The 12736-nt window shown below is 47.0% G+C and overlaps 1 protein-coding gene across 11 annotated transcripts in view; it reads right to left on the bottom strand.

The window, feature by feature from the left end:
* tjp2a (tight junction protein 2a (zona occludens 2)) overlaps positions 1–12736 on the bottom strand; it is a 34005-nt gene that overhangs the window by 13081 nt on the left and 8188 nt on the right. For 9 of the 11 annotated variants that reach the window (XM_060050135.1, XM_060050136.1, XM_060050126.1 and 6 more), the window contains 8 exons: positions 9035–9088; positions 5837–5961; positions 5123–5225; positions 3970–4705; positions 3498–3601; positions 3221–3374; positions 731–842; positions 101–231 (listed from right to left, as the gene is read on the bottom strand). In XM_060050135.1, the coding sequence (XP_059906118.1) occupies positions 101–231; positions 731–842; positions 3221–3374; positions 3498–3601; positions 3970–4705; positions 5123–5225; positions 5837–5961; positions 9035–9079 (1510 nt within the window). In that variant the 5' untranslated portion in view covers positions 9080–9088. Of the gene's footprint in view, positions 1–100; positions 232–730; positions 843–3220; positions 3375–3497; positions 3602–3969; positions 4706–5122; positions 5226–5836; positions 5962–9034; positions 9089–9758; positions 12733–12736 lie in introns of those variants that run through there. The other 2 variants (XM_060050132.1, XM_060050134.1) reach the window with 2 other exon arrangements.

Genomic DNA, 12736 nt, shown 5'->3' with positions numbered 1-12736 from the left:
TGGGACACAATGCACTGGACAGGCAGTAATCCGTCACTCAGATATCAAACCATGTCATCTGAAACACAAACAGAGGAGGACACGCCAGTGATCCAGTTACCTGGGGGAGTCTCAGACCTGGGCTCCTCCCTGTCAGGTGCCAAAGGGGGCAGGTCCTCCGCGGACCTATCAGGAGCCCGGAATGGCGTTGGCATGGCGCCCATCTTGGCCAGCCTGCTGGGTGGGTCCTCGCTATAAAAGTGGACGGCACGCACACAGGCCACCGCAGTATGTCAGAGGAGGGCCGGACTCGCTGGAGACTGACGGCACTTCTGTGCAACTACGGTGCTTATCAGCCATGACTGAAGTTTGTAACGGCATACATAAGGGCATTTAGTAAGACCCCGAGCTTAAAGAATCTGAATATTGATCCCTGATACATAATTCTGTTACTGACGCATTAATGTATTACCTTTGTCCATGTCCAAGAATATTCAATATAGATAGATAGATATAAACATATATATATACACACACACACACACACGCAGTATTTATATCTTACAGCTTACCGCACTCACACAGTCTATAGATCCCTCATAAAGGGTGGATCTTATAATAAACCCTATCGAGATGCACTGTGGCTGGGACCGGCCCGCCCCGTTTAGCCGAGTCAGCGCGAGCCAGCGCAGGAATGCACTGTTGAATGTGGGCGTGGCCCTCTCTCTCTGGCCCCCCGGTGTCGCTTTACCTGGTCTTGTCTCGGAGCCTCTCATTGGACGAGTGAGAGGAGAGATCTGAGTGGTGGGTCGGCCGGTCGTCCTGTGGGGAGTACGAGTGGTAGGACTCAATCTCAGAGATGTCTGCCAGAGGAGGAGGAGGAGGAAGAGGAGGAGCACAACAGAGGCCGTTATCACCCACAACCCAGACGAGCGCCGACCGGTCGGGAGCTGTTCTGCACGTGTCCCTCCTTCTTAATTTATTGTAATTAATTTATGAATATGAATATGAATATGCTCCGATGAGTAAATCCCAGGGGCCCCTCTGGGATGAAATGAAGCCGCGTGTGAACGCACCCGAGAACAACAGCAAGCAGTTCTTAGGGAAATATCTACTTGTACTAACTATAAATAGGTATATATATCATGTTATATAAATATTCATGAGCACTGAAAAAGTTCTTGATGCTAAATATACTCCCGAGTCTACAAAAGAGATTTATACACAGCCTCCCTCCAAGCTAGACCCAAATATATATCCATGTCTAAAGAGCACATATTCATTACCATGAGGTCATGTTTCCGTGTGACGCTCATAAACCGGTCGGTCCAGTCTGTGCCACGTTGCTTAATGATCGGTTTCCTTATTGTCAGCGTCAACAAACCTTCTCAGTAATTGTGTTTTGTACATATTGACCAATCATGTTAATCCATATAAATGTATCATTTATTATTAAAGAGTCACCACTTTGTGAGACAGTCCATTACATTCTGCTCCTAAAACTGTTACAGAGTACTATTTGTCAGTATCATTGCTTAAGTCCTTCCCAACCAAGTCAAAGTTTTGATCAAGGATGACTTTTCCCTGGAACCCACGCCATGTTAAATGCCACATGTTTTTTTGGTTTTGCTGAGGAAGAGGAAGTCTGCTGATATATATTTGCATTCTTTGGAAGGAAAAGACATGTGTATCTGGCTACTCAAGACACACTTATCAGTTCCAAGATTAAACTCCAGCCTATCTGGAATCAGTGATGCTTATTAACCTGATAAATGCGCAATCAAAAATATACGGGCGTGTTGCCGATAGCGATGCATTTCTTACCCAATGCCGAGCCTGACAATCCTACCACCTTCTAAGAATTTTGAGAACGTAATCTGCGGTTGTTTTGTTCCTAATGCTAACATTAAAATCGGATTGGATTTGAAGTAGAGCTGTCAGTTAAACGCGTCATTAACGGCGTTAACGCAAACCAATTTTAACGGCGTTAAAAAAATTATCGCGCGATTAACGCAAATATTTTATTTACTTTTTTTTTTTTTTTTTTTTTTTCTTTGGCTCAAAACAAAGAAGCAGTAGCCTGACTGCTATGTTCAAATGACATTTGTTCAAAGCAGTCGTTTAATTGCACTATAGGCTCTTTTTTTGTATCGTCCTGTTTTGATCAGTATATGCCAATGTTGTTATCAATAAAAAATCATTTGCACAAGACAAGCCAATGCACTTCACCATGTTGATAAGAGAATTAAAATGAGAAGAATTATGGGACAAAAAAATCAAGGGATATTTAGCATAGAAAAAGAATTTGTGATTAATCGCGATTAATCGTGAGTTAACTATGACATTAATGCGATTAATCACGATTAAATATTTTAATCGCTTGACAGCTCTAATTTGAAGTAACAAATATTTTTTGCTCTACAATGTTGGGTGATTCTGTATTTTCTTTACAATAGTTGCACTTGACCTGGCTTTAAGTCTGATCTGATTAATCCCTACCGACACAGGAGTCCATCCCTGCTCACAGAGCGCTGGCCCTGTTGTCCCTGGCTGTGGGGGATGTGTTGGGGCCAAACAGAATGACTTTCTGTCATATCCAATAGCTGGATTATAATGGGAGGGATTAGTTCCCCTGGCCAAAAGCATGTCACAGTGCTCGCTGGCCCACAACACACGCAGTCACACAGACTCACACAAATACACACACACACACACACACGTCAAAGTAGGTCACAAGTCTCTGGGGGGCGTGTTCTAACAGCCTAGAGGAGAGGCTCCAGCCAATCAAGGGACAGCATGGTTTCATGTGACCACCAAAAAAAGAGGAAAAGCAAATAATGAGTAGCGTTGAAGGTGATTTTTTTCTTTTTATATGATTTGTGTTGCCGGGTGAATACTTTTCATCAGACAGATTTCTACATGGATATGATGATATTGATGTGGAACATGCATTTATTATCCACATGTAAGTGAATACACAGTGACCAGGTTTTTGTGCAGGGTTGCGTGTATAGAAGAATTATGGAGGGTGAGTTATGTGGATAAAATGGATTTTATTTTCCCAAATGCAAAACAGGGGTGAAGAATCAACAACAACATACAGCGACCACAACAGCACAGAACACAGAGATCACAGGTATATATTCCACCGGTATGAGGCCATATCCTATCAGATCTTATCAGTGGATGCTCCGTTAAACTGGATAGGTGCGGCTGCCTTTGAGTTTGTAGGGGATCTCACCATCGAGCTCCGAGTCGCTGTCGGCCATCGCTGGGATTCGAACCAGCACCTGGCTTCTGTCTCTCTGCACCACCAGCTGCAGCTTCCCGCGCGACTTCTCGATGAGCTTCCCCGCGTCGCTAAGTGACAGGTTCTCCGTCACCGTGCCGTTGATCTGAGGGCGGGAAAAGGAGAAAATGGCCGTCGTTTTCGTCTGACCTCAATGTCCTTCATATTAATAATGCTGACAGTTTTATTCCCTAATTCCTGAAAAGTGGGCACTGAATTTGAGCCTTACCTTGAGAATGATGTCTCCTTCTTTGAGGTTCCCGTCCTTGCTAGCGAGCCCGGTGCTGGTCATCTCCTTGATGAAGAGCTGGCTGCCCAGACGCAGACCATACTCTGGAGGTGAGGAAGGACAGGTTTTAGTCTCGGGGGACATTCAACACAGGACATATACCAGTCATGAAATAATGTAGTACATTTAAAATGTTCATAACGTTTCACACAAAAAGTCTCCGATATGAAAATGAAATGACATTTGTGTGTGCTGATTTAGAGTTGCAACACTTGAATGGACGTCTTATTAATGACTTGAATTGTACAGGGCCTGAAAGAGGCATCCTCTTCCATGTGACTAATTCATCTATTTTTTTAAGTTACGTGACCGCGAGTGCGTCATTATGTTCTCATTAGCGTCATTACTAGGCAGTGTCATTTTGAGGAAATAATGTGTGTGCTAGTGCGTGTGAGTTTGCGTGCGCGCTGACCTTCGTTGGGCCGGTTCTTGAGCAGCAGCACGCTGACGGGCTTCTCCAGGGGCTCCAGGTCCCGGAAGGCGGGGCGGGGCAGGGGGACGCTCAGGGCGGGGGGCGGGGGGGAGGGCGAGCGGTCCAGGCGGTCCCGGCTGCCGCCGCGCTTCATGGGCTCGCGGTAGTCCCGGTCCCGGTCGCTACGGTCGCTGGGGGCCCGGGGCCGGTTCCGCTCGTAGCTGGGGTCCCGGGACCCCCGGCCGGGGCTGTCGCCCGGGTAGCGCCGCTCGGGGCTGTGGTCGCGGTCCAGCGTGCGCTCGCTGCGGTAGCGGCGGTCGGGGCTGTACTCCCGCTCCAGCGCGTGGTCGCTACGGTAGCGGCGGTCGGGGCTGCGCTCGGGCTCCAGCACGCGGCCCCTGCTGCCGTCGCGGCGGTAGGGCCGGGCGGGGCTGAGGTCGCGGTCCGCGCTGCGCCCGCGCTCGCCGCCGCCGCCGCGGTCGTAGTCCTTGTGGTTGTCGTAGTCGCGCTCCCGCGTCTGGTAGCCCGAGTCCGTGTAGCCGCCGCCGCCGCCGCCGCCGCCGCCGCCGCCGCGCTCCTTCTCGGGGCTGTGGTCCCGCGGACCCCCGCTGTAGACGCTGCGGCGGTCTTGGTCGTAGTTGTAGTCGTCGTTGTAGTCGTTGTGGAACACGCGGTCGTCGGGGGAGGGCGGGCGGTTGGCGGAGGAGGCCGGGATGGTCCGGGGGCGCTTCACCGTCTGGGGGGGGGGGGGGACGACGACAATGTGATGGCACCAGATGAAATGCAGTACAAGCTATCTGATGATAAAGCACGGTCCCATAGACAAGGGCCTGGTGTCTCATGTCACTGACTCATCACAACAAACATTGACAATTTTGAGATGCTGACTTTCATTTGAGCCTTTGTCATCTACTCAATGCACAGTTAACTGATACCTGGAATACCCAATGAGTCAAAATCCTCGACTATCTTTAACTAGAACTAAAGATACGTTCACTTCTTGCAAATGAATGCAGCCTTCAAATCCAGGCTAATGTTTACCAGCTTCAAACACAGTAAAAATTCTTGATCGTATTGGCTGTCGTCGTAACGTATCTACATATCCCCTGAAACGTGTCTGATTTGGTAGAATAAAGTCTCGGGTAATACTCACGATCTTTGCTACTTTCCCACACTTTCTGAGGGTCTGCACAGCGAAGGAGTGCACCACTCCGTCCATAGGGATGGCGTTCACCTGAACCACTCGGTCCTTCTCACTGGGAAACACACACACACACACACACACACACACACACACACACACACACACGCTCATGGTCAGATTACACACTGGGGGACGGATTTCTCACAGAGCGACTGGTGCTGACAAATACAACAGAGGCAGACGAATGATGCTGAGGCTGCAAATTTCACTGCATTCACCCCAGCATCTTGCATCGTTCTTATCGTGTCTTTTCTGTCGCATAGTGTACAAAAAGATCTAGGAGCTATTATTTGAGTGTAATTTGTTGTTAGAAATGGTATAGCCATCCCTTAGTTAATAGAGCAGAAAATGTGCTGTGGTTTTGAGGTGCTCCTGCCTCTCTATTAGACAATTTAGATTTAAGACCACACCTGGCTAATTATTGACCAATAAGGGCATCTCTTCTGCGATTGGTTCAAAGCATCCATCTTGCCTATCAATCACAGGTGCGAAAAATCAGAGGGAGAGGACTTTTTTGTGGGGGGTTTTCAAGTTCCAAAATCCTGCTCTTTTCTTCTCTCTCCCTCTCTTAACTGGACTCTCCTTCATTGAACAAACCGGAGCTACAGTCCCTTTAAGGGCCTCAAGGAACGCTTTGAGAGGGACCCAGACAACAGTACTCACAACAACAGGCCGTCCCCGGGGCCTCCTTTCAGGACGTCCGACACCACGATGGACGTCTCCCCGCTGTCCTCGTTGGGGTTGTCCCGTCCCCCGGAGACGGCGATGCCGAAGCCCATCTTTGAATCCTGCGGGTGTCAACACAATGATGTCATCACAACCTCCCTTTTGTGTGTGCGCGCGTGTGATTGTCTGTGTGTAACAATCTATATAAGAGGATGAACGACCTCCATAGTGTGGAATCACCGATGGTTTGAGTCAGTACATATGACTTGAGCCACGTCTCTGGGTCTCGCTTGTGAAAGGTCAAGGCGTCGTGTTGTACGATTCAGCTCTTATCCTTTGCCTAGAGTAATGAATGGACGGACGGAGGGGGAGAACGAACGTGCGATGCCCAGAGCGTGTGATGCTAACCACGTGCGTACGAGTGTGTTGGGATAAGACCGAGGCTGCCGTCTGCACGCTGCGGGCCGGTGATTAAGGAGATTGTGAGTGTGATTACACACTCTGTCCCTCCGTTGCACTGCAGGGGGGCCTGTGTGTGAGGAGTTTAGCCAGCCATCCGTCTGTGTGCGTGTGCATGTTTGTGTGTATGCGTGTGTGCCATTTTTATGCATGTGTGTGTCTTATTATAACAGCCCATTTCCTGTAACAGTGCGTTATCCTTATCTCTACCTGAAGAATTTGAGGTATTTACTTGCAGCAGGCCCATTTTTATGTTTTACGGATGTCTTAGAAACAACATAGAGGGAAATGTCCACGCCCGATCTTTGTGTTTGGAATTTGCTCCTAGATTACAAATGTACCTGCTGCCGTCTTGATTCTACCAGATGAGATTACACTAGAGATTTACACACACCCTCCCTCCCATCTGCACCCAAATATATATGGGCCTGAATAAATGCAATCAGCACCACCTCTCTGCCTGCCAGATGGTTCACCGGGAGAAAGAGAGAAAATCACAGAAGGAGAGAGAGAGAAACAGACAGACAAACAGAAACACACAGACAGAGAGACAGAAACACACAGACAGATACCGAGATAGAGAGGGACAGAGAGAGAGAGAATATACAGCCACTCCAGAACATCACGCGTGCTACTCGTACTGCTGAGACCTCCGGGAGATGAAACCCTGACAGATTGCGTGTAGGACAGTGGGGGTGGTGGGCTCCACTCATGTGTAAATAAAGACTCAAGACTTAGAGTCAGGCTCACAGAACGCTTCTGCTGTACATGAGCTATGGAAAAAAAACTAAATGGGGCACTGGTCTTTTTTTTTTTTCACCCTTTACAACAAATGAATAATTAGAGCATGTCATCTAGAATTATGAAGTATGTTATATTATAAATTATGTCATTACAGGCGAAACAGTAAAATTGAGTACATCTAGTACTTTGCAGTGTTTTGTTGTGTATAGGAGTACAGTGGAGTCTCTTATCGGACGGCCACCGGTAGAAAACCCCAAGCAAAACCGTATTTCCCCATGTTCCTTCTTCCATCCACACTATGATAACAGGGGGTTGTGAATATGAGGGGCACAAGAGGATACGCTCCAATCTGCCTTGAGCTGGATGAGAGAGCTTTAGTTCATGTGTTAAATTATTGAATTCAGCCAGTGTGTTCCCCTGTGGGCACGGGCCATCTTCAATGTGCAACCTCTGTAAATCCTGTCTTTGGGATAATCCTCACGTTATTCCCAGCTCAATTTTAGCTCTCTGCCGTGGTGAAGCACCGGAGACAAACACGCGATGGGAATACGTTTACGCCCACGTTGGCTTCACGTTTGATATGTACTCCTTGGTGATTACACACAGGGAAGTGTGTTTAATTGTGTTAAATGGCATTACACCTGTGAGTAGACGGATTGTAAAGGGCGTGCGAGCTGCAAGTAGCAGCACCTGATGTTTGTCTTAACCAGCTCACTAGAGAAGCGATCTCCTCACCAGAGCACCAACATCAGTTACGGTCTCTCCACCAGCTCTCCAGACTCTTCTCCAGAGCATCAACCACATAGGCAACATCAGTGGCGGTCTCGTCCAGGTTTCTAAACCACCTGCTCGATCCGCGTTGATCCCCATTACCCACACGACTCCCTAGAGACAACAGTCATCATGGTCCAGCACGTGCTACAACCCCAGCCCCCCCCCCCCCCCCCCCCCCACGAAGTGCAAACTCATGGGTGTGATCTGGATGACGGGGCACTTTCGGCCCGCTGTGTGCTTCCATTAAAGCGATGTTGCCGTTGGCGTGTTTGCCTCAGCACTGAGGAGACCTCCACTACAGTAGCCCTGCTGGACAAGGTTACATTATCCAGTACGCTCACGTCTCCTCATGCATTGTCCTCTACTCAATGGTGCTTATGAAGATTAACAATAAACCAGTGGGGAATCGACTTAGCATCGGCTAAGCCTCAAAAAGGCTGCTTTGATTTGTAACCAGGTGACCGCCTTGCGTTTACCCAGGGTCCACTTATATAATCGTTCGACTAGAAAAAAATGAATATGTTCTCCATATTTATGCGCGTGTGTGTATCCTTGTTTTTCGGACAAAACAAGGAAAGACCCAAATTTAAGCGCAAAAAAAATAACATGCAGAGGACAGCAGCTATTGACCTAAAAGGAGATGAAAGAGTGGGATGAAAAGGGACGAGACACAGATGAAAAAGAGAGATGAAAAGCAAGAGAGAGAGCCGTCCCTCTCTCTCTCTTGCTGGAGTATGATGACAGCAGAGAGACCGAAAGAGAGATGAAAAGCAAGAGAAAGAGCACGAGTGAGCTAGAGAGACAGACAGAGAGAGTATAAAAGCACCAGGACAGCTGGTTGTGGCGGTGCCTGTGGTCAGAGCGCTGTGGTAAGAGGCCAACATTAGACCATCACTGGGGTGGCCAGCAATGAGCTCAGCTGGCTCATCAATGAGACGCGTTACTAGATGCACATACACGTGGTCACAACACATCGGTGTCTTCCCCGTGGTGCGGTGACAAGCGTCACGCGGCATGTAGGATTACGTCTAGTTTCTCAGCGCTACGGATGGACGCCGGTTTAATAATTCAGATGGAGTCGCTCTGTAGGATGGAAGTATCATCTTCCGGCCTGAGCCGTGAATGCATTTCAAATGGAATTGCATGTGGTATTCCAGATAACGATAATACTAGTAATATGTAATAATAATAATGATCAATAATAATAAGTGGACTCACCCTCTGCAGGGTGACAGTGTACATCTCCCATACGGTCTCCTCCATGGCTGGGTTCTGGGGATGAGAGACAGAGACGGTGAGACGGTGAGACAGAGAGGGAGAGTGAGAGAGAGACTAGGCATGATTACGTTGGCCGATCAGATTTCACTGAGCAGCTAAATAATGGAAAACCTTACGCAACCAGCGTTCTCTGAACACCGTGATTACACCAGCTCTGAAGGTGTCATTGTTGGGATTTTAAAGTGTGAATCTCTGCCCGAGTGCGGTTTGTTAAATTAAACCTTCAAAGAAGGACTTACAGTCTAGAAGGCATAGTAAGTAAATGCTTAGCCATACATAAACAGTTCAGGTATCCAGGAAACAGATGGTAAAAACACCTTGATAAAAGTAAAGGCTGAACATGCGTAATGAACTGCTTTGCAAATGACACAACTATAATCCCGATCTCCACTAAATGGCACATCGACAGAGCCAGTACTTTCCTCTCAGCGTAAAAGTTTGACCTGCCAGATTCTCTGGAATAAATACCCAAAGTCGAGTCCAATTTCCTATCGGTCTGCAACATCGTTTCCATGCCATCAATGAAACTGAAAATTATCAGTACCATCACATGAAGAACAAACTCAAAGTCAACACTTTGATTACTAAAAAAAAAATCAAAACCACATGGCGGCTCGCCCCAAAAGACCCGTCCCGTCCTGTTCTCAACCCGGGTCACACTCACGAGCCCCTGAAAGATCCGGATGGTCTTGACCGCGTGGGCCCACTTCCTATGCAGCCCCAGTACAGCCTTCATCTCGGCGGTCCGGCCTCTCTCTGCGTTCGGCGGCAGTGGCAGCAGAAGCGGCGGCGGCGGCGGCGGTACTCTGGCCCACCCAGATGTGCCACGGTCACCGACACACCTCCATACCCGCGGCAACACCGGCTACCGCTAAACGCTCAGCCGGCATCTGTCCGCCCTGCCTGCATGCCTGCCTGCCTGCCTGCCTGCCTGCTCGCCTGCCTTTGACGTAAGAGGGATACTGCTGGCCTACATACAGCGCAAATCCCACAGTCTGCTCTCCATGTAAACACAGGGACACGCTAACAGGCACGCACACGCACAGGCCAGCCACACGCACGCACAAACTTGGTCCGGTGCCCGACCGGTGACATTCGTCGGGATAATATATACAAAAGGAGAAGTTCTGGAGGGGTTGTTGGCTAGGAACGTGTGTCGTTGTGCATCCTAATCTACTCTTAGCTCTGTGCATAACAATTGACCCGCTTTCAAGTAATGAGATTGGGCCCCTACGAATCATGACCTCCAACTTTCCAAAGTAACCAATAGGTACAATTAACTACCTGGAAAATGGAGCATATATAGTTCCAGACCTAAACATGATGGGGACATCCTTTTGGCGAGAATGGTGGGGTGTGAAGTCAGTGCACTGGACACATCCCTGGCACACAGCACAACCAGGGCATGAGTTGATCTGGCGACAGATCATTACCCACATTATGGACATTTGGAGAATATAAAATGGCATTGCAGACAGTACCTACAGTGGAAGAAAGGCCATATGAACTATGTACTACGAAACGGCATGAGAACATTAAAAGCATGCTGAAGCTTAACAGGATGTTCTGGCGTTTTGGCCTGGCACTGCTGCCCATTAGTCTGCTTGCCAGTGGGTTGCATGCCATGCATCTTGTAGAATTAGTTGTACTATGTGCCTCAAACCATCCTCTCCCGAACAGCAGCCCTCCCAACTGCTGCTCATTAGAAACTGAAGAATTTAGGATGACACTCAATGCTTTGGGTCTATTCCTTTGTGGATGGAGCACCTATTAAAATCACAGCATTTGTTTTGTTTTTAGAAAAACAATGCATTGTATTTAAATTTCTCAAAACCTGACCGCAAATAAAATAAAAGCAAGATCTCGGATCCTCGTCATCCGTCACGAGAGAGCTGGATATTGTTTTACCCATAACACACTATTGGGATTTTAAAGGAGAAAATTTTGATCACTTTTAGTCAGAATCTGACCTCGTGTATATTGTCTACCAATATATTACTTCCTCATTTTATGGACAGATATTACTTACTAACACTGATTGAGAATGTACCTTGGCTAAGGCTCATGCTCAGCTGTCCTGTATAAATACAGGCATGCTTGGCTATATATACAGGCCTGCTTGGCTTCTGGTTTACATAGAATAGATTTCTAACTACAGAGTTACGCGCAATGCAGACATGAAGGCTAAATACCAATAAATTGTCCTGTGTGTCACCTTGTTATGGATGTGCTTGTACAGCAATCTTTGCATGTTCAGCTCAAATTACAATCATATTGCAAAATGCCACAAGCTATAGCATAGGCTGAATAAGCAGGCTATTTTTATTGCTATGCCATTATGCATGCAAGATTAAAGTTCATATTCGGCAACATGCTTGATGGAAATAAATACACACAATCCAGGTTTATGCAACAATAAATTATCCAAAAGATCGGTACTAGGCATACAACCTTTGTATCATAACAAGAGAGCACTAAGTATGTAGCTTCCTGCACAGGAATAGGACAGCCAGCAATAGGGATTCCATTTCCTGTGGACGTCAACAGCTAGAGAAAGCTATTTATAGTCACGAGAAAAGGGCATGAAATGCCTTTATCAAATAAACTAACCTAGAATATAATATATTGTAATGTTAACTACTTGCCAAGAAGCCAACAAATTCTACATCCAGATTATTAGTTGTACACCCTTATGTAACAAGACCCACTGAGTTCTAATGATGAAAGGTGAAGTCATCTTCACAGAATGTGGTTTAGACACAGGCATTTTGTGAAGGGTACTTATGCAGTACTCAACCATCCCACACACACTTCCACTGATATTTCAAACCTGACAACTACAAAGATATACAGAACACAGCACTTTCAACACAACCATCTCAACTAACAGACAATGTAAATTACACCCAAAACAGGGATGTTTTGTTTATGTCAAATAATAGTTAATACACTAGTAACACTGTAATCTACAATCCATGCGACAATGTGAAAAGCATGTGGCACATAGCAAGGGGAGATCGAGACAAAATAAAGGGTTGCTTTAATCCTGACTAAATAAATTCAAAAACGACATCCCTACTGTGAGACGGTTGAAAAGTTATCAGGATGACTGTTGTACAACCTAAACATTGTCCTAATCTGCCCTCTACTGGTCAGAATGGTGAACTACAACGCGAAGAACACAGCAGGAGTTGCAAGCCAGAAAGAAAATAAAGAAATTAGCAGCGACAAACGAAAAACAGCAGGGACAATAACACATAATTCACCAGTATGTACATCGCTACTATCACTGACTACATAACTGTACAATGCTGATGAGAAAAGTCTTACTTTGAGGCCAACCTAACACATCTTGCCGCTATAGACCCAAGATGCGGCACTGTCCACTCTAATGACCCCTGTTTAAAGCTAATAAATGTAGTTAACCGGACACAACCTGACGCATGTTGTTAAAACGTCAACGGGACTAAAGTGCGCATGTAGGCAGCAGGTGCTGGGGTAGGATGCAACAGGCACGCATTCCCGGTAACTCGTGATGGCGTTAATTATCATAGTCAACCCGTCCGGGTCATACGAGTATTAAGCAGATATCAATAACTAGTCACGCCATCGGGTTTGAATCCGTGTCCGCCTTTGCCTGGT

This window comes from Gadus macrocephalus, chromosome 4, assembly GCF_031168955.1.
Source record: "Gadus macrocephalus chromosome 4, ASM3116895v1".
Classification (NCBI taxonomy): Eukaryota; Metazoa; Chordata; class Actinopteri; order Gadiformes; family Gadidae; genus Gadus; species Gadus macrocephalus.
The sequence above is the reverse complement of the archived record's forward strand: the minus strand, read 5'-3'. Positions and strand labels throughout refer to the sequence as shown.